Consider the following 18,746-nt stretch of genomic DNA (forward strand, 5'->3'; position numbering starts at 1 on the left):
CATCAGGGCCTCATTCTGTGACACAGAGAATTGAAGCTTGCTTTTCATTACCTGCTAGTGATAGGTTGGTCAGAGAGATTTTGAAGAGAGGCACCTGCAGTCATAGTGTGATTCCATGGGAAAGGCAGCACCTGTGCAGCTGCTTGTTTTCTGTGGACAGAGAGCATTTGCTGAAATAGCATGAGGAATGACAAAAAGGTCTCATACTGGGTTGCCTAAACATGATCTATAACACTGCACTAACTGATTCTGATTCTGAGTGACAGTATCTGCAGCCACTGGTGGCATAAGATGACATGAAAGATGATGCAAAAGTTGGACATGAAGGATGATGCAAAGAGATAAATTCAACCTATCCACTTCTCCTTGGAATTGCCCCATCACTTTGGGCTGTACTTCAGAAAGCAGTTCTTCAACTGGCAAAGTGAGTGCAGAGAAAGGGTTGTGAATTTATTCAGAGGCACCTCCTCTCTTGTTTATGTAGAGATAAAAAACAGCTAACAACTGTGAAAGGCTCCAGTGGGAAATTCAGTCAGGAAAAACAGCCACTCTAGAATGTGAGAGTCGCTATCAGTCCAAATGGATATAATTCAGTTGCAGATCATGTCTCTTGACTTTTTTTTTTCCTGTCCTTTTAGCATATGATGCATTATGAAGTGAATGAGGAAGGAAACCCACTCACTGGCTTTGCATTTTAAAATCCTTCAAAAGTAACGTAGGGTACTGTCTCATGACCTTAAATACAATGGCCATAAGATGGCAGCAGAGGATGTGTAATGGCATTTAAATGTGCCTTGAGCAGGTGAAAATCGAGTTCCTTCAATCCAGCATTATATTTGTAATCTGAATTGTACACTCAACTCTCCAAAGGCCATTCTGACTTCAGCCTATATAAAGATCTGGTGACATAGAACAGATTACAGGACCAAGGCCTTAATGTTCGCCTTCCCAGAATAAATAAATAAATAGATAGATAGATAGATAGATAGATAAATATCAAAAGGAAGATACAAATATAAAACTAATAGAAAGATGCAAATACACACAGGATAATTTTAACAAACAAAACTATACAAAAACAATGAGCCCTAACATTAGTACAGCAGATATTAAGAGCTCATTAATCTCTACTAATCTTCCTGATGAAAATTTTGCTGCTTTCAATGAGCACTTCGTTCATTTTTAATAGATGGCATTCAGAGGTGAGTCTTGTTGTGAGCAGTGAAGCTCCATCAGTTTATGCTAAAAGAGGAATCAGCCTCAGGTACTTGATTGAGACAAGCAGGGGTAATTATTAATGTTTTCTCCTTGGCCAAGGTCAGTATAGCCAATGCAAGTCATGACAGCTTGCCAAATGAAGGCTGTCACACACACATCAGCACTGGGGCAAGGTCATTTAGAGAAATGCTGAACTCAGTAGATGGTGAATCAGGAAAAGCTTGGTTCTCCTCTCCCTTACTGTCACAGTGTACCGGAATCGTGATCTGAAATTCAGTGTAGTCACTTCTGATTCACTTTGGAGCACAGGAGGGGAGAAGGAAGCCTCATGCATCTGGATCCTGCTCTTCAGGGTTAACAAGAGCAGGCTTTATCTTCTGGACATCTCTTTAACTGCAGATATAGGTCATACAGAGGAACAGAGAGAAGCAGCACAACAACCTGCTTTATGTAAGCAGTATTTATTGCAGTCAGTAGCTGGGAACGGCTGCACCAGATTACATGGAAACAGAGAGATTTGGTCTTCCTCAGTCTCATGTGGTTCGGCAGTCCATATTGTTGGAGATGGGATCTGCCATCTACCTCTCAGGGAATACAAGATGACAGACCGTGTCAAGAGAAGCTGTGCAGAAAGTTGCTGACATGCAATATTCATACTGGGAGACAGAACAAAGTAGTGCAGATGGAAGACTATATATATATGCACATGTATATGTTATATATGTATATACATCGGAGAGAGAGAGACAAACTGCCTTGTATAAACAAAATGTTGGCCCAACTTCAATCCACTATTGAAATGCTTTATTTTTATTTCATAAGGTTTATTTTTTGTTGTTTATTTGTTTCTTTTGAGAGCTATTTTAACACATTTAGATTCAAGCATCAATGCTAAAGCATCAGAGGAACAGATTTGTTGTTTCTGCTTGGGTATATCCAGCTTCACTGGAAATCAATTGTAGCAAAAACAAGAAGAGATTTCCAATTCACTTTTCATGGTCATTGATTGTAGCATACAAATGGAAAGGCTCATCCAAAAGGACTCCTCAAACACACTTTTTCAGATTTAAACATTGATGCAATACAGGCAGATTTTGTGACAGAATAATCAGAGGAGTGTACTGAGACATGATTTCTGGCTATGTAAGAGCATTTACAAGGGAAACAGGTAAGACAGTCTTCTCAACAGTGAAAATACCATGAAAGTCAATTGAATAGAAACATTTTTCATGAAAGCAAGAAAGATAATGCAACCTAGAGAAGTGGGATAACTATTGCCTTGTTTTTTTCAGCTGGCTAGGAAGACAATTGAAGAAGGTCCCAGTCTATCTTCCCTCCTTCCCACCCACAACCTTCTTCCTGCTGAGAGGTTCAGAGTGGTCCTAAGCCAGATGAACAAAGTGATCATCCCATCCTTAGTATCTCCCAAAGAAATGGTTGTAGGCCATGAAAAATCCTATTTGGTCAGACAGATAATCACAAGGAGGGTAGCTTTCACAACGCTCATGCATCTGCTCCATTGGGGTTTTGTAATGCATAAAGTACCTGGAGTGGACAAAGAGAAAGATGCTGTTCTGCATATTTAGTCAATGGAGTTGGAGAGGTTTCATAGCCCAATACCAGCAGGAGAAGAGTGATTCCCCAGGGTACTTCTCATTGTGAGTTAGATACCTATTTACATGGGGATAGACCTCCTTGAGAAATGCTGAGGAAAGTTGGAATTGAACCCATCTTAAAGCAACTGCTCTTGAAGTTTTATCAGGAAATGAGACCACAGAAGCAATTAGTATATTTTTGTTTGGTTGGTTTTTGGCCCCAACCCCATTCCCCAGCTATCTGGCAATTTATTTTTTTATTATTATTAAAAAAAAAAAAAAGAAAGTTATTATTTATTTTATAATTAATTTATTTTATTATTTCTTTTTTACCTTTATTTGTGCCCAGTTTCTGCTCATTTTCCCACTAGATACTCTTTTCCCTTAGTATAAGCAGTTTTCCCTCATCATTCTCACTTCTATTGTAGACAGCAACCCTTTCCCCTCACAGTTCTTGTCCTGCCATACTGAGCAAGCCCAAATTTTTTAGTCTCAGCTACACAGTAGTTTCTTGTAGCAGAAGCTACTTTTATGATGACCCACCTGTAAGGGGGCGGTCAGTGTAGTCAGCAGAGTTGCTACTTCTGAATTTCATCTTGTTTTTAATCACTCCAGGTTTCAACATCATTCAGTTCCCCTGCTACCATGCACTGATCCTCTTCTCTACAGATAGGACCTCCCACTTTTCTGTCATCTAAAAACTACATCATCTTTCCAGTCCAAGACAGATCAAATAATAATTCTTTTTGACACGGGCCTACATGAGACAGCAGCTTAACAACTTCTAGGAAACGTGAAGAATATTCTTGCATGAGCTCAAATTTCTCCAAGTGTTTATATCCAGGATTTCTCCAAATCTTTGTGCCTAGAATTTCTGCACAAATGGATATAGGACCTGCAGCTTCAGATTTAGCTTAATCACTACAACAGAGCTGTGCTTCTTTTGTATGGAGGTAGAGGTAGTGACCAGGACTCTGTGATGCTCATTATCCTGGAATTTGGATCTAATGTCCCTGTAGGTTTAAGCAGCTTCTAACTTGTACCCTGTTGTCCCCATGGCTAGCCCAGAAAGCTAGTACTGTCCTCCATGGGAAGGAATAACAAAGTCTAGCTATAAGCTCCCGAAAGGATATTTATGAGGAAAAAAAAAAAAAAAAAAGAGCCATTTATCTGTCACTGTCGGTCTCTTAATACGTTATTGTTTCTACACATGATGTGTAGATGTGTGGCAAATGATGAATACTTTGCCATGGCCCCCCACCTTCCCACCCCTCTTCAGAACAGGTCCAGAGTCCAGCTCTCAGCCTTACTCATGCATCATTACCGTTCGTAAAAGTCAGATCTCTTCTGCCTCTTCACAAAGGCATTGGCAACTTCCTTTTTAATCTTGATGCCTACCAAGAGAGAATGCAGCAGGTTAGAGATGCAGGACCACTGACTACAGAAATCAGAGATCAGTCTACACTCTGAAAATAGACTGTTTTATTTCTTCGTAAGGAGGTAACTTCTACAGCCAGTCCTACCTGCCCCACCCCACTGTCTACTCCAAGATTTGACAAGTGGGCTCACTCCTCACCCCAACCTGCCTGTCTACATGGAACAAGGGCTCTTCTGTCTTAAACTTCATTCCCTTATCATGTAGCATAATATCATAGAATCATACAATTATTTAGGTTGGAAAAGATCTCTAAGATCATCTAGTTCAACCTTTATATGAGTCCACAGCAAATTTACAGAAGGCAAAGTCATGACAGAATAAGATACGAACAAGAAGAAAATGAAGGGAATGGCATCCTGTCTCCCTAGTGCAGCTAACTTCAGTCTTGGCTTGCTTTCTATAACCTGCCTCAGACCGAGTGATGTGGGACAGGAGGCACCAGACCTTGAAATACCTGTAATTAGCCATACGCTACAAACAGCACATGGAACTGCTGATGCTCACATGTGCACAGTTCCATGGAAAGTGAAAGGTATGAAATAACAAAAGTAAATGTTACACAAGGAGAAATACACCCAGGACATGCACATCCCAGTGTTCAGGCACCTGGAGAACATGAGAGGTCTTTTTGCCATGTCAGCATTCACCCCTGGTCTCTACTAACACACCTTGTCAGCACAAATTTCTTATTTGCCCCCTTGGATTTGTGGCTGTGCAAACAAAGAAGGGTTGTGGAGCACCCCACAAGCAGGAGCTAAAGCCACCTCACTGTCCCCAGCCAGGACTGAGCACAGCACAGCCTCTCTCTGTGAGATGGGCCCACAACCGCAGAGGTGTGCGTGAATGCTGGCACACTGGCAACTCCAGCAGCTGCACACCAGCATGTTTCAGCAGAGAAACTGGGAAACTATCAGTGTCACTGAGGGAATGCAATTTCTAAGAGACAGTGGATTTTGTGCCCTTCCAACACTGTGGGATGTTTGTTTCTGCTTAGCTGGTGAGACGTGTCCCCTCACCAGCATGCTGGGTTTACTCAGGATCCAAATATTGACTGCACAGAAACTGCCAATTAATGACTTGTCAGAAATCACCGCCTTTCCCTGAACACTCGTTTTGTGTGTGCTTTTTTTTTTCTCTCTTTCCCAAATGATGTTTTTATTGGCTGACTGGAGAAATACCAGCTTTCATGCTCACCAGCAGCAATGTTATCCTTCAAGGTGTAAAAAAGGAGGGACAGAGAAGATCAAGGGGGATTTTCCATGCAGATTTCTGTCAGGATCAGCTTGCCGTGAAACCTGTGGACATCCCAAGGCATGCAAATCTCTATGTACTAGGCAACCTGACAGAGGAGAGACTACAATCCTCAGCTGCAGCCAAGTAAGGGACTTGCTTTCAGGTATTAAACCTTTCTTCTCTGTGATCCTACGCACTAGACTGGCTGAGCAGCAGATCCCCCAAAAAACAGTGCTTGGAAACCGTCAGGCAGGTTCTGATCTCTTGAGAGGCTTGGGACACAGCAGTCCCTTTGGAGGGGTCCCTGAGGGCAGATCAGAGAAACATGGAGACCAGTCATGTTACTCCATCCACATCACCCTCTGTCATGGAGGGGAGGTGCAGCCAGCCACTAACAACCTGCAGGGCTCATGTCTTGCCTCAAGGGTTGTGGAGATAGAGGCTATGGTTCTAGTACAGCCAGAGTGATATTCCCTTGCCAGTTCAGCGAGGCTGACCCCCCTTGTGCCTCCCGCCCCGTGGCTGTGAAAGGCAGCCCCTCCATTTGCTGCACATGCTCCTGCACCTCAGGGGTGGCGGTGCTGAGGGAGCAGAAGGGGAGCAACTAGAGAGCGTCAACATAGTTCTTGTTCATCCCTTCAACTCATCAAAGGGAAGAAGAGAGGTGGATGCAGGGGAATGGAGCTAAGAGTCATTACAACAATATACTCACTGGCAGCACTGGGAGGTCCTGAGGGGCCTTCGGGATCTGTAAGACAGACAGACAGGAGAGTTTGCATGTGACGTCTGCTCTTCTGGTCCACTCTCTACCTGAATCCCGCTTTCTATTGAATGGATCCAGCTTCCCCCTTTTCCAGAAGGTCTGTCATTCCCAGAAAGAGTTTTATCAACATCCAAAATTCAGGGATGGATTTCTCCACCACAAAATTCACTCATTATGCCTGGATTCATTTAAATTCAACTTCTCTAAACAAGGTCAAATGACACAATAACCATGCAACTACTGTGGAAGCTGGAGGAAGACCTTCTTTTTTCTTCCTCCCTACCCTTGCTAGGAGCAGAGACAGTTGGAGCTCAGGGACCATTTGAGCAAAATCCCCGATTTGGACAGAATCAGAAGATAGCTGAGCATCTCCTCTTTCTTTTGAAAGAGTGTTTTCCCTGACTCTAGGAAGAAATCACAAGCTGTTAATAGGGAAGAGAAATAGAGGTGAAAATTAAGAAAAACTCTACCCTCACAGCTTTGCAGCCTAGGGTTGGAGTTCTGGCTCACCAACGACCTCCTTCCCTCTCCCCTAAACAACAATAGATTTACACAATGTATTTCTGTTTTCATTTCTAAACTTAATTTTTAATGCTGTCTGCAAAAACCCAAGCAACACGTCATCTAAGAGAAATGTTAGGTCTCCTCTTCATCTTGGCTTTCCCACACTGGACTGTTTCACAATTATTTTTTTTCTTCCGGTCTTTAACCATATTTTTCTTCAACAGTGTTTGTTCCATCCAAGCTCCTTGGCATAAGCATACTCATGGGCAGAAAGAGGACTGTGGAGACCAAAAAATAACAACTCTGCTTAAACAAAGACTTTGTGAGAAGGGGTGTGTGTAGTTCTATTTTTAAGCAATGTATATATTCCTTGGATTTCAAAAACGAAAATAAAAATTAGAAGTTCCTCCAAAATTATTAAGCAATCTGGAACATAACAACAACTGGGAAAAACAAAAACAAACAACAACAAAAACATAGAGATACACTCAAGAGCGAGAAAGTGAACAAGAGACCAACAGAGGGAAAACACAGATCAAACAAAATATATGAAATATATTTGCCAGTATTGAATCATGTATCTGATGCCAGGGACTTAATGAAAATTAACTTTGAATGAGATAATACAGGCAAAAACAGGGCCCCTTCCTACTTGGCTTCTCTTTTCCTGCTGTCAGGAGAAAACACTTGCTGTTCCTGATCTTTTGTCCTTTCCCTCTCTCTTCAACTAAAGAGTTGTCACTGCATTACTGTCTCTTGATTACAAAATCACCATGGCTAAATCACCTGTGTTTTTATTCAATGAGAAGGCTTCCAGTTTTTCTAACCATCAATACGAGGTTTTTCCCCTCCAGAGTTCTCCACATCCTACATTTTTCTGCAGGTGATGACTTGACTCAGTGCCTATCTCCGTGATCCCACGGCACCCCAGTGCTGGCAGGTATTAAATCCTCCTCACTGTGATTGACACAACTCTTGCCTGCAGCTCACCCCAGGGCTGGGTTACCCAGTGACTCCAAACTGAGCATCCAGCCTACCTTTGCCAGGTCACCTAAAAGCTTCAACATGTTAAAATAGTTGGAATTCTCTGCTGCAATGCAATGGTGCAATCCTAATTTTTTTGACCACTGGAACAAAGCGCCCAGTAGGAGATAAGGCTGCCTAACCCCAAGCCCTGTTTTTAATTTACAGCTGCCCCTCAGAGACCTGAGGTTGTGCAATGACCCATGGCGCTGCCTCCCCCCAAAACCTTGCATCTCTCCCAGGGTAGAGGGAGGCTCCCTGGGGGCTGCAGCTCCAGCAGCTTTCCTAAGGAAGGCATCCTCTTACCTTTTTCACAGCAGCACAGCGCTGCCAGGGCCATAGTCAAGACGAGCAGTGCCAGCAGACTCCTCATGTCGTCTTTGGCTGCACTACTCTTCCTACACACAGAGCGTTCCTGGAGGATACCGTGGCTCTCTGGAGCTTGCTTTCAGGCAGCACTTTATATCCTGTGATAGCCTGGAGAGATCAGGGCTCTGGCTTGCGTTCCTGTGTCTGAGCTCCAAAACAAAGCCCGTCCTTTGGGCCAGGAGACATCAGGTCCTGGCAGCCTGTTGCATTAAAGGGGACTTATCAGAGCCAAACGTTTGCCTGTTTCAGAGCCTCGGTGAGGACTTTCACTGAGACATTTTCACAAAGTAGAACATATTTACTAAAGTGACAGATATAACATATTTGGCATTGCTGTTGATAAGCACACTGAGTGCAATAGCACTAATATAACAGTGCTAGCAAATAGCTGTCCTGGGTACTTCTCACCAAAAGCTGAAGGCACAGAGATTACCAAGAAGGTGTTCCTTGTCTTTGTGGAGGAGAAAGAAGCATTGCCTGTCAACTGCCTCTTCCAGGTCTACAATTTCTTCTCTCCTACTCACTCCCACCCACTCACCCACTCCCACCCACTCTTCTTTTTTTTTTCCTAACTCTAACATTTTGTCCTAACACTAACTGCTATTTAATATCCTAACTTTAACCGATTTTCTCCCTGGAGTGACATTTATCATGATTTGGGTCTAGTGCTATAGTCATATATGTGTTTAGCATGTTCTTCATTGAGCTCATGATCATGTTCAGAGGTGTTAACTTTAATATTCATTTTACAAATAATTAAGTAAAAAGTTTTACTCCAGTTACTGTAGCCTTTAAGATTCTGTTCTGCTGCCAAAACAGGGCTGCCCTGCCACCACAGTACTCCTTTCTTCAGCAACCTCTCATACCAAGCTTGAGGACCTGCATCTACAAAGTTTGTTTAAGAGATAAACAGGAGCAAGCTACTCAACTGCCCCTTGGCCAAGGGCGGTGTTTATCATGACACTAACAAGTCTGACTGTTCTCCACAGAGCTATTTGACATCCATCTCAGGACTCATGGCATTTCCAGAAGATTTTATCTGAGGTTTTGAATAGGTCTGTTGAAGAAAAACGTCTGGATAAAAAATCCGTTTTATTATAAACATGGAAGTCATTCAGCTTCTCGCAGGAAAGCCAGGGGACAGACCAGAAAAACCTGAAGTGGAGCAGTTGCTTTCATGTGGTGCATGGGACTTACCCATGTGGAAAATAAAATGAAACAACCTGATGGTGACTCTTTTCCCTCATCCTACCCTGACACATTTCCCTAAAGAAAAAGACATCCATAAAACGGTTTGCATAGGGCAAACATACAGTAGGTTTTTACTTCAGACAGTTTCAAGAAACCACTCCAGAGAGCTGAGATGTTTACATTATCGGGATCTTTGGAAGCTAGTTTGGGGAAGTAGAGGGGTGTCTTTCTTTTTTTTTTTTTTCTCCCTGTAAATCTTCCCAGTTTGGAGGCTATGAGTCTGGCCTCTCTTGTCTCAAGATCAAATAAGTCTTGAGACTCCAGGGTTCTTTTATTTTTCAGGACTTGGTGGCTGTGGTTACTTGGTATATCAAGAGACCCGATATACTCGGTATATTAAAGCCAAAAGTATGATTGTGCCCCTGACAGCTCATCTCAACATGCTCCCTTTATCAGTGATGGTGTCTGCAAAGTCCCACATGCATGGAAGCACCACTGCTGTCCCTGTCTGTGGAAGCATCAGTGAGGAGCACCCAGAGCCCACACTGCTCTTAGCACTGGTAACAAACCAACCAATCAACCCCAAACATGTAATTAAAATAAACTCAAGTTGTGGGGGGCCTTTTTTTTTTTTTTTTCCAGTTTATATGAATTATACAGAATCTATTCGTTTCAGTGAGTATTGTAGCTCTGCCTTAAAATTTAAATTAAGTCCTTGGGTACGTCCTCAGATATGGTGACAGCCATTTCAGCTTCATTGCCAAATGTACTGTTTTATGTTATTAGGTTAGATGTTAGGAAGAACTTCTTCACTGAAAGGGTTGTGAGGCATTGGAACAGGCTGCCCAGGGAAGTGGTGGAGTCACCATCCCTGGAAGTCTTCAAAAGACGTTTAGATGTAGAGCTTAGGGATATGGTTTAGTGGGGACTGCTAGCATTAGGTCAGAGGTTGGACTTGATGATCTTGAGGTCTCTTCCAACCTAGAAATTCTGTGATTCTGTGATTCTGTGATTTATTGAGTCAGATGATGGGCAATGCTTTTGTTCACACACAATATGACTCAACCTCCTCTTGCTCCTCACTGTGTGACCCTCTTCTACAGCCTGTCTACCAGTAACCCCATATTCCCCAAAGCCAGTAGCCAAGTTTCCAAAACTATGTCCCGCACACAGCACACGGATAACATCTTCCTCCACCTCACATCCAGTCCTCCTTGGCCCCCCACACAGGGGAGACATCCAATGGTTACGGAATTAAAAGGCTCACAGCCACTGGGGATTCAGTCAATCCTCAGAAACATTCTTTTATCTTACATAGAAATTAGAGAAATTTCAAGTTTAAAAAACAAATGTTTAGCTTTTCTACAGTCCAGGAGAGATTGAATGCATATACTAGAAACATCCAGCACAAGTGTCTTAAAAAGAAACATTCTAGAAATAAATAAATATACTAAACTACTGGGTATTCTAAGAAAGCCGTGCTTCCAAAAGAGAGCATGAAAGAATATAAATGCAGAATTCTGATTATTCAAACCGCCTTATTTCTCTTCCCAGCTTTTCCCAAGCTTTTTAATCATCATGTAGTCTCTTAGACATGTTTGGTTATTGCTTACATTAACAAAATCCCTCTGAAACCTCTGCTATTATTCATTATTTATCCTGGTAAACCAGAGGTTGAAATTGCCAGATATTTCTGGACACAGACAACACTAGTGCTGATCCTTCTGTTTTGGTGGTGTGACAGTGTCAGGTTAAACCCAGACACTGCAGACTTGTTGACTGTTAGGGTATGAAAGTTTTGCTTTGGTTGGTGTTCATAAGATTCACCTACTTGGGAACATGCAGAACAAGTGAGGGTGCAAAAATACCTGATCTGTACAGCTTATTTTTTTTTTTTCCCTATCCTCATTTCTCTCTCACTCTTTTTCCTTTGGACAAAACTTAAGCAACTTTAAGGGTGGAGTTTCCTATCAGAAGTGTTTTCAAATAAATAAATCTGTTTTCTTTCCAAAAACTCATCTGCCAAGCTGGCAAAGCCTTGAAGTATATTTCTGAAAAGATGCATGATTCTAATGTGGAAGGTAGATTTGGCTCTAGACTTAATTTCATAGAATAGTCAGCAGCTTGATACTTTATATCTCATCGCCTTTGATAGTGTGCCATGAATCTTTCCCACTTCTCTAATTTGCAGGTCCCTGAGGAAAACTGAAGATGTGCATACTGGAACAAGCTGTGCCAAGCTGAAATAGAAGATTTATGTCTCCTAAACTACCCACACCGATTGGTGTTCAAAGAGCTGTGGCTGCATCCTTCTGCCTCAGAAGCAAAGAGAGCAGAGCAGAGGAGTGAGAGCTATGGGGTCAGGCTGTCTTACTTGGTGCCAGTGGGGTGACATACAGGGTGGCAAGACACAGCGCTACCAAGAGGAGCCCTACTACCTCCCTTCAGCCCCTCACCACTATCACCAGCCCTTCCTCCTGTGGGGCTGCAGCCATCACACAGTCTCCTAGCCATGTGGTAGAGTACTTGCCCCATCTCTCCTCAGATACAAGTCCCTCTTTTGTCACTTGCTGATGCTTTGGCTCTCAAATCTCCTCTGCCTCCTGGGTTCAGAGTGACACAAGAGGGAACAGAAAGAGTACACAAGGAGATATATTTGCCTCAGGCTGACTTTCTAACTCAACAAGAACAAGGTGCTGAGCCAAGGGGAATATATGCCTGCAATCTTGGTTTTAGCTGAAGAAATAAAAATAATAGTAATTTTCATATAATATTTCAAAGTGAAGGGTTAATGCGAAAGTTGTCTGGAATGATTCTAAGTGGAAGAAAGGGGATAAAACAGCACTCCTAACAGAAATATGAATTAAGTCTGGACCACACTATGGGAGCACCAAATGCCAGAGCCAAAGGATAGCTGGAAAGATACATGTAAGATGTCATTTACAGGCTTTTTCTGTCACTAACTCTCAACTGACTTTTGCCTTTAAGATTAAACAGACACCTTCTGAATTTTATTTACCCAACTGAGAAAAGATGGTATAGATTTCATTTTCAAAAAGTGCATCTCGATTTTAGACCCTGGAGCAAAACCACAGTAGATCATTACAAACCTCATGTGATCATGTGGTGGTGACTTGTTTCCATAATCTGCACCAGATTCTGTGATAAGGAAACTCAGCTTCTTCATGAAAAATTACGCACCAAAATACTGTGACTCATGAGAAGATAGTATCAAAGGAGCAATTTATTGTGCAGTAACCACCCACATCCTGAACTCTCTCTGATCTCTGCTATGTCAGCTCAGCGCTAATCGACACTGTGCAGGAATCCATGGCTATACGGGAGAGAAGCAGCAGGCAGGATAACATACAGGGACACAAGCAACTGAATATGTTTCAGAGCTATATCTTTTTTCTGGGAGGATACCCTGGGCTCCAGGCCCCAGGGTGGGGACACATCATCCTTTACTTAGTCCTCCTCCTCCCATAATAATGCCTGTAAGCAGCAGCATAGCCATGGCGAGAAGCGTACAGTTCGCAGGGGTAGTAGTCTTCGCAGATCTCCCTCTGATGCTCCTGGGGTGCCTTATTACGTTCCCTGATCCTGCAGAAGTAGGATAGATGAGGGGTAAGTGTTGTCATCTTAAATACCTGTCTACAGCCCTTTTTCCCCCCCACAACACCCCACCAGGATTAAGAGCACATCGCCAGCCCCCATCACCAAGCTACCAAGACCATGGCATACCAGCATCTATATTCACCACACCCAAGGGACTGATGTGAGCACAGCAGGAGTGTTTTGCCTCCCCAGGTAATATTTTACTTCAGGGCTAAGTAGGGTGGTTCGGCTCCTGCCTCAGCCTAGTGCAGAAGGAGGAGGCTTCCAACCTTCTCCCTCCAGCTATTTCACTATTCCCTAAACCCATGCATGAAGCAGAGAGCTGAAACATCCTGCAAAGGGGACAACATGGTGCTGCTGAGAGGGTTTGCCTCAGTTCCTCTTTAGGAGAGGATTTCTGTGCCTCAACTTTTATTGTCACAAGCCCCACATGAGACATAAAACTGCCTGTATCTGCCTTTTATAGATGAGGAAAGGAGGCCCACAGAAGGCCTTGTGATTTAGAAAAGGTCATGCAAATCCTGCATGAGACCTGAAGACTGGAACAAGATCTCACATTGAACTTTCTGGGTATCCCACACTGACTCTCTCTCTTTTTGTTGCTGCTTCCTTCAGACAAATTAAACAGAGCCCTCCCAGTACAGGACGTGTCCTCAAACACAAGGACCCACTCTCTGCTGCCTGAGCTTTGGCTTCTCCCAGGGCTGGGGACTTGACAGGCACCTCAAGCTGAGGGAGGGGCTGAGGCTTCTCAGAAGTCACCATGGCTTCTTCCCCTGCTACCAGCCTGTGCTTGGCAAGGAGAAACCTCTCCCCACTCCCACCCTCAGTACCCCGAGGTCACAACATACCTCTCCTGAGCAATAGCTTCTAGTCTCATATCAGTTTGCATGAAGCCGTTGGCCCTTCGCCTGTTGATGAAGGGATCTGAGAAGACAAGGTTCTGTTTTGTTTTGTTTGCAGAGTATATAAACACTTTTCACGAGACCTGATTTCCAGAAAGCCCATCTCCCACACTGGTGACAGCCTCTCTCTCTGCCCTCCCCTCACAGTGAAACCCAGGACCCCTTAATACTCCCCACCATGCACTCTGCTGGCTCCCCCTATGGCTTGTGCAGCCTGTATGGAAGCTCAGGGTGCCCAAGGGAAAGCTACTGTGAGCCTGGTGCTGCAGCCCCCCTGACTGGAGCTTGGCCAAGGGTTGGGTGCCAAGCTGCGCAGACCACAGGAGGCCTGGGTGTACTCAGTAAAATCAGCAGGACTGTGTAGCTACAAGTGGGAACAGGAAGGGCCTGAACAGGTTTATCTGCCTCCATGGTTAGGCAGTAGAAAAGGTCTGTGTGGAAACTTTGAACTGAAGTGTCTGAAGGTCCCTTCTGTCCTTTTTGAGAAGCAGCACAGTCCGACTGCAGAACTGAGGAGTCTGCGGATGTCTTTGTCACTGGCTCCCACTTGTGCCTTTGTGTTTCTGAATCACTGCTCTGTGAAGTCCTTCTCCCATATGGTCTCATTTCTTTTTAGCTTTGATCCATCTGTTCTCTAACCTCTCCAGGCTATAGCTCGTTCCTAAATGATGTTCTCCACCTTCTCCCACTGCTTCTGTGACACTAACTCTCATCCAGAACAAAGATGCCTCCTGCCCACACACCCACCTGCTTCTTCCAAGGTGCTGAGAGTTCAGTTCTCCCTGTCTTTGAGTAAGGACAGCCAGTGTCACTGTCTCTTTCCACACTCCTCCCAGAGCTCTTTGAATAATGCCCTTTTCTAGTACCTTTTATAGTACCTGGTTTAGGTGCATGCAGCAGAGATCCAAGTTCATTGCTCTTTGCTTTCCAATTCTTATTACATTCTTTGCAAAGCACAGTGGTATGTACTTGTGCTCAAACACGTGAAGTCTTTTTTATCTCTCTTCCTATTCATTCTGAACTCTGACATCCAATAAATTCAATTTCTTTGAGCTGAGTGGTTCTTCCTATTTAATCCCCATAGTAAAGCACAAGGAAATAGTCTTGGAGATGTCTGCAGCACACTTTGAATTAAAAAAAAAAAGTAAAGCAGTCTTACTGAGATACTCATGGGATTCCATGCTCTCATGGGACTCTGGGGAAAGAAAGAGGAAAAAGGAGTAAGACACTGTATTCATAGGATTCGCAGAGTCTCACACATGACAGATCAGTAGAACATGCACACACAAATCAGAGAAAACAGATTATAAGGCACCTGTTCAAGAGGGAAAGAAAGGGTTCAGTAGTGTCATGTAGTATTTATATGAGGAGTTTACAATGTTCATGTGTTCAGGATGGAGCTATCTGGTGTCCTAGCCAGGACTTCAAGGGTCCCACTTGGTCTTCCAGTATGTGATTCTCAAGCATATTTCTTTCCTTCACATTCTTGACACTACAGTGTTGCTTAACCTCAAAGCCTACATGTGTGCCTAGGAAATGGATTAGCACAGGGAAGTGTGCTACTCTTGCATAAAATAGCATCTTAACTTCATCTGTATGCCTGACAGGAGGAAGGTGCTGATATTACAAAAGGGGAAAGGGAGATCTCCCATTAACAATGAAGAAGTCTTGACTTGGTGTGCAATAGGCTAGCAATTATGCCTTGCAAAATAGCCTGTGGGACTGTCACAGCCCGAGCACCTCCTATGCACCCCTGTATGGCTCAGCCTTTAGAGTTGTTCTGGTGATCAGCTGTGTCCCCCAGCCATCCTGCAAGGTAACTATAAGTTGGAATGACCATTTCAAAAATGATGTAGTCTCTTCCAAGTCCTGTTATTGTGATCCAGACAACAGAGGAGTAGTCTGCAGTGTGAGCTGGAGCAGAGTGGAAGGGGCTGAAGCATCCTGGACTGCAAAACACAGTGACTGGAGCTGGCTGCTCTGGAGCAGGGCTGAAGCAAGGGCAGGAAAGCAGAGTTAAAGGGAAAGAAAAAACAAAGGTGAATAAAAAATTCCAAACAGATCCAGAGATGTCTGCAACTTTGGAGCTGTTGCTCTACCCCATAAAAACGATCACCTACCATAGCAAGTAGCGGCCATGATCAAGGTAGCCAGGAGTGTCAGGATGATGAGAGTGCGCATTGTGCAAGTGCAGGGAGGGCTCCCTCACTCCGTCTTCCTTGTTGTGTCTCGCTCTCTTCCCACAGAGGGCAGCCAGAGATCCTGGGCTGCCTGCAAAATTAGCAGTGGAATGTTTATTATGAAAACAGAACCAGGATGGGGCCCAGAAAGAACCTGGGGAAGGCGATGTCTGGCTGGTACACACTCATGGAGCTATTACAAAATATTCACTATTAGCAGACTGAATCAGGTTTTGGGAAGGAGGGGGCATGCCCCCTTCCTCTCTCAGTTCAGGGCGGGGGGCACAGTTCACAGGCAAGCATGTCCCTTGCACTCAGAAACCTGGCCTGTGCAAGTGGAAGGCATTCCAGGGGCTGCCGGGGGGCCTGCAGGGAGAGGCGTATGCTGATCCCAGATGTACATGTTTGCCTTTCTAATTTTTCCTCTGATCTGCCCTCTCTGCCCTCGCCATGCTCTGTCTGGAAACACAGCCCAGACTGTTCTGTCAGCTCTGCTGGTGGAGACATGGAGAGTACGGCTTCAGATGCTTCCTCCCCACTCAGCCCCCCTTCCTCCAGCTGGCCCCACCGCCCTCCCAGCCTGCCAGCTGCCAGAGCAGGAATCCAAGCCCCCTCCCACCTCCTGCTTTCCTGCTCCAGAAGTGACAAGCAGCAACACAGAAGGATCCCTTCTGCTGGAGGGATCATGAGCTTTGCATTGGGACAACATCAGCAGCACCACCCATAACTCTATCTCTGCAGGTCCTCGCTGTGCTCCTGCCCCTACGCTGCCCCTCTGCCAAGGGACATCTTCCTGAAAGCAGGGGAGACCAGGTGTAAAAAAGGTGAAGAGCAAAGATTACCTTTGCCTTTTCAATGCCAAACTCATGCTCTCTGCCTGAAGCCTGTGCTCTCTGGGAGATGAACTGAGCAGGGCCTTCAGCTTCAGGCCAAACAGAAAGAATTGTTTTTCTTCCTCGCTATTCCACCCCACACAGAGAGCAGCTCAGTCCTTCACCATCAATGTCCCCCATACCATCCACATCCTGCCTGTTCAGTGCTTAGCCTAAGATGAGGAGGAAAACTAGGTTGTGCGGTGACAGAAAAAAAAAGTCTGTTTTAGTCACAGGGTCACAGAACTAAGACTTTTCTCCTGTCCCTCTGTGCCCTGTCCCACTCTGGTCTCTTTAAGTGAATTCTCTTCTCTGGGATTGTTTTCATTCCTTAGAGTCCAGGGTTTTGGAGTTGGTATTGAATGTGGATTTTATAGGTTTCCTGAATGTTTTGTACACTGTGACAGCTCATCGGAACTGCCAAGGAAGGGAGGTTTGAGGGATCGAGCCCAGCGGGAAAGCAGTGAGGCACAGGAAGGAAGATGCTGGGAATGCTGTGGAATGAAGGTGAGGCTGCACAGTGGGAAACTCCGGCAGACTTTCCAGCAAACCCCTCTTTATTTACCTATCTGCACTCAGGGCAGAGCCTTCTCACTGGAAGACCACTCCCATTTCAGAAACTCACTGATCCCAGTACACCTGGAGCATCCCCTGCCATCATCACAGCAGAAATGCCTCAAGCACCACTTTAACCCAAACATTTCACTTTTCGCCACAGAAGCAATGTATTTTCTAAGAGATGAAAGAAATTGCTGACTACACAGCTCTATACCAACAAATTGACTTCAGGGAACACATTCCCTTGTAAAGAAACACTGCCCCTCGACTCCCCCTGCACTCTTGATTCTTCAGCACACATCTCTCCTCTCCAGAATCAGCATGCTGCCCCAGAGATAGCACACCACAAAGTACAGGGAGCTCAATCCTCCTGCTTTCTATAAGCATCCACTGGTTGGAAATACAGAAAGAGGAGGTAGAATAAACTGCCTGCAAACACCAGGGAGATTTCCACAGTCTCCCCCCAAAAGGGGAGATCAGAAAAGCAGCCCTCTGGCCTGTCTCCTGCTGGAGCGGAGAACCACGATGTCACACATGCCATAGCAATCACTCCTAACATTTTGCAGCTGTGAAGCACCAGCAAGGCATTAATAATAAGAAGCCATCCAGTAAAAGTAAGGCGGTCCCTGCATACTCACTAAGCCGTCCTTCCTGGCCAGCCTGCAGCTCGTCTGAGGGGGCAGCTCTCCCAGCGTCCTGGACCCTGTACTGAAGGAGAGGGACCTTTTATTTATTAGCATTGATGAATGACTCCGCCCCTCTTCTGTCTCCCACTCCCGATCCACCCCCAAGCTTCCACCTTCTCAGTCAAAAACACCTTCTGCCCACAGCCAGGAAACAAAAACCTCAAGGAACTGAGCCAAGGGGGAAGAGGAGAGAGCCAGAACAGGCACCAAGGGCCAGTGGGGCACAGCCACAACCAGGCTGCTTTTCTGTGCCCGGGAGCAGTGAGTGGGCAGAGGTCCAAGGACAAGGTCAGTCTTCCCCTTTGCAGCCTGATGCCCCCCATCTTCTGCCCCCTCCACACTCTGTTCAGAGCCACACTGATGGCTAGGCCACCCGCTCTTCCGTGGCGAGCACAAGTCCAGGAGGCCCTCGCCTGTCTCCTTTCATGTTCCTTTTGTGGCTGCCCGATGTCCCCTCTTCCAGACCCACAGCAGTGCTGGACAGCCCGCTGGACAACCCAGGACATGCCCAGCTCGGTGGGCTGTTGGGTTCCTGGGCTCCTGGCTCTGACTGTGCCTGAGGTACCCAGGCCAGGAGCATACACACACATCTC

At 45.0% G+C, this 18,746-nt stretch overlaps 2 protein-coding genes across 2 annotated transcripts; both read right to left on the reverse strand.

Annotated features, from left to right (window-relative positions):
• Positions 1 to 1,760: 1,760 nt before the first annotated feature.
• LOC116500648 (osteocalcin-like) lies at positions 1,761 to 8,179 on the reverse strand. Its single transcript, XM_032205799.1, has 4 exons — positions 8,081 to 8,179; positions 6,197 to 6,232; positions 4,138 to 4,207; positions 1,761 to 2,763 (listed from the first exon to the last, which is right to left on the reverse strand). The coding sequence occupies exons 1-4, from the start codon at positions 8,145 to 8,147 to the stop codon at positions 2,634 to 2,636; spliced, it is 303 nt and encodes a 100-aa protein (XP_032061690.1). The 5' UTR covers positions 8,148 to 8,179; the 3' UTR covers positions 1,761 to 2,633.
• Positions 8,180 to 12,560: 4,381 nt separating this feature from the next.
• MGP (matrix Gla protein) lies at positions 12,561 to 18,188 on the reverse strand. The gene is made up of 5 exons (XM_032198880.1): positions 18,106 to 18,188; positions 15,978 to 16,128; positions 15,017 to 15,052; positions 13,804 to 13,879; positions 12,561 to 12,937 (listed from the first exon to the last, which is right to left on the reverse strand). The coding sequence occupies exons 2-5, from the start codon at positions 16,036 to 16,038 to the stop codon at positions 12,799 to 12,801; spliced, it is 312 nt and encodes a 103-aa protein (XP_032054771.1). The 5' UTR covers positions 16,039 to 16,128; positions 18,106 to 18,188; the 3' UTR covers positions 12,561 to 12,798.
• Positions 18,189 to 18,746: the final 558 nt, after the last annotated feature.

This window comes from Aythya fuligula, chromosome 1, assembly GCF_009819795.1.
Source record: "Aythya fuligula isolate bAytFul2 chromosome 1, bAytFul2.pri, whole genome shotgun sequence".
NCBI lineage: Eukaryota > Metazoa > Chordata > Aves > Anseriformes > Anatidae > Aythya > Aythya fuligula.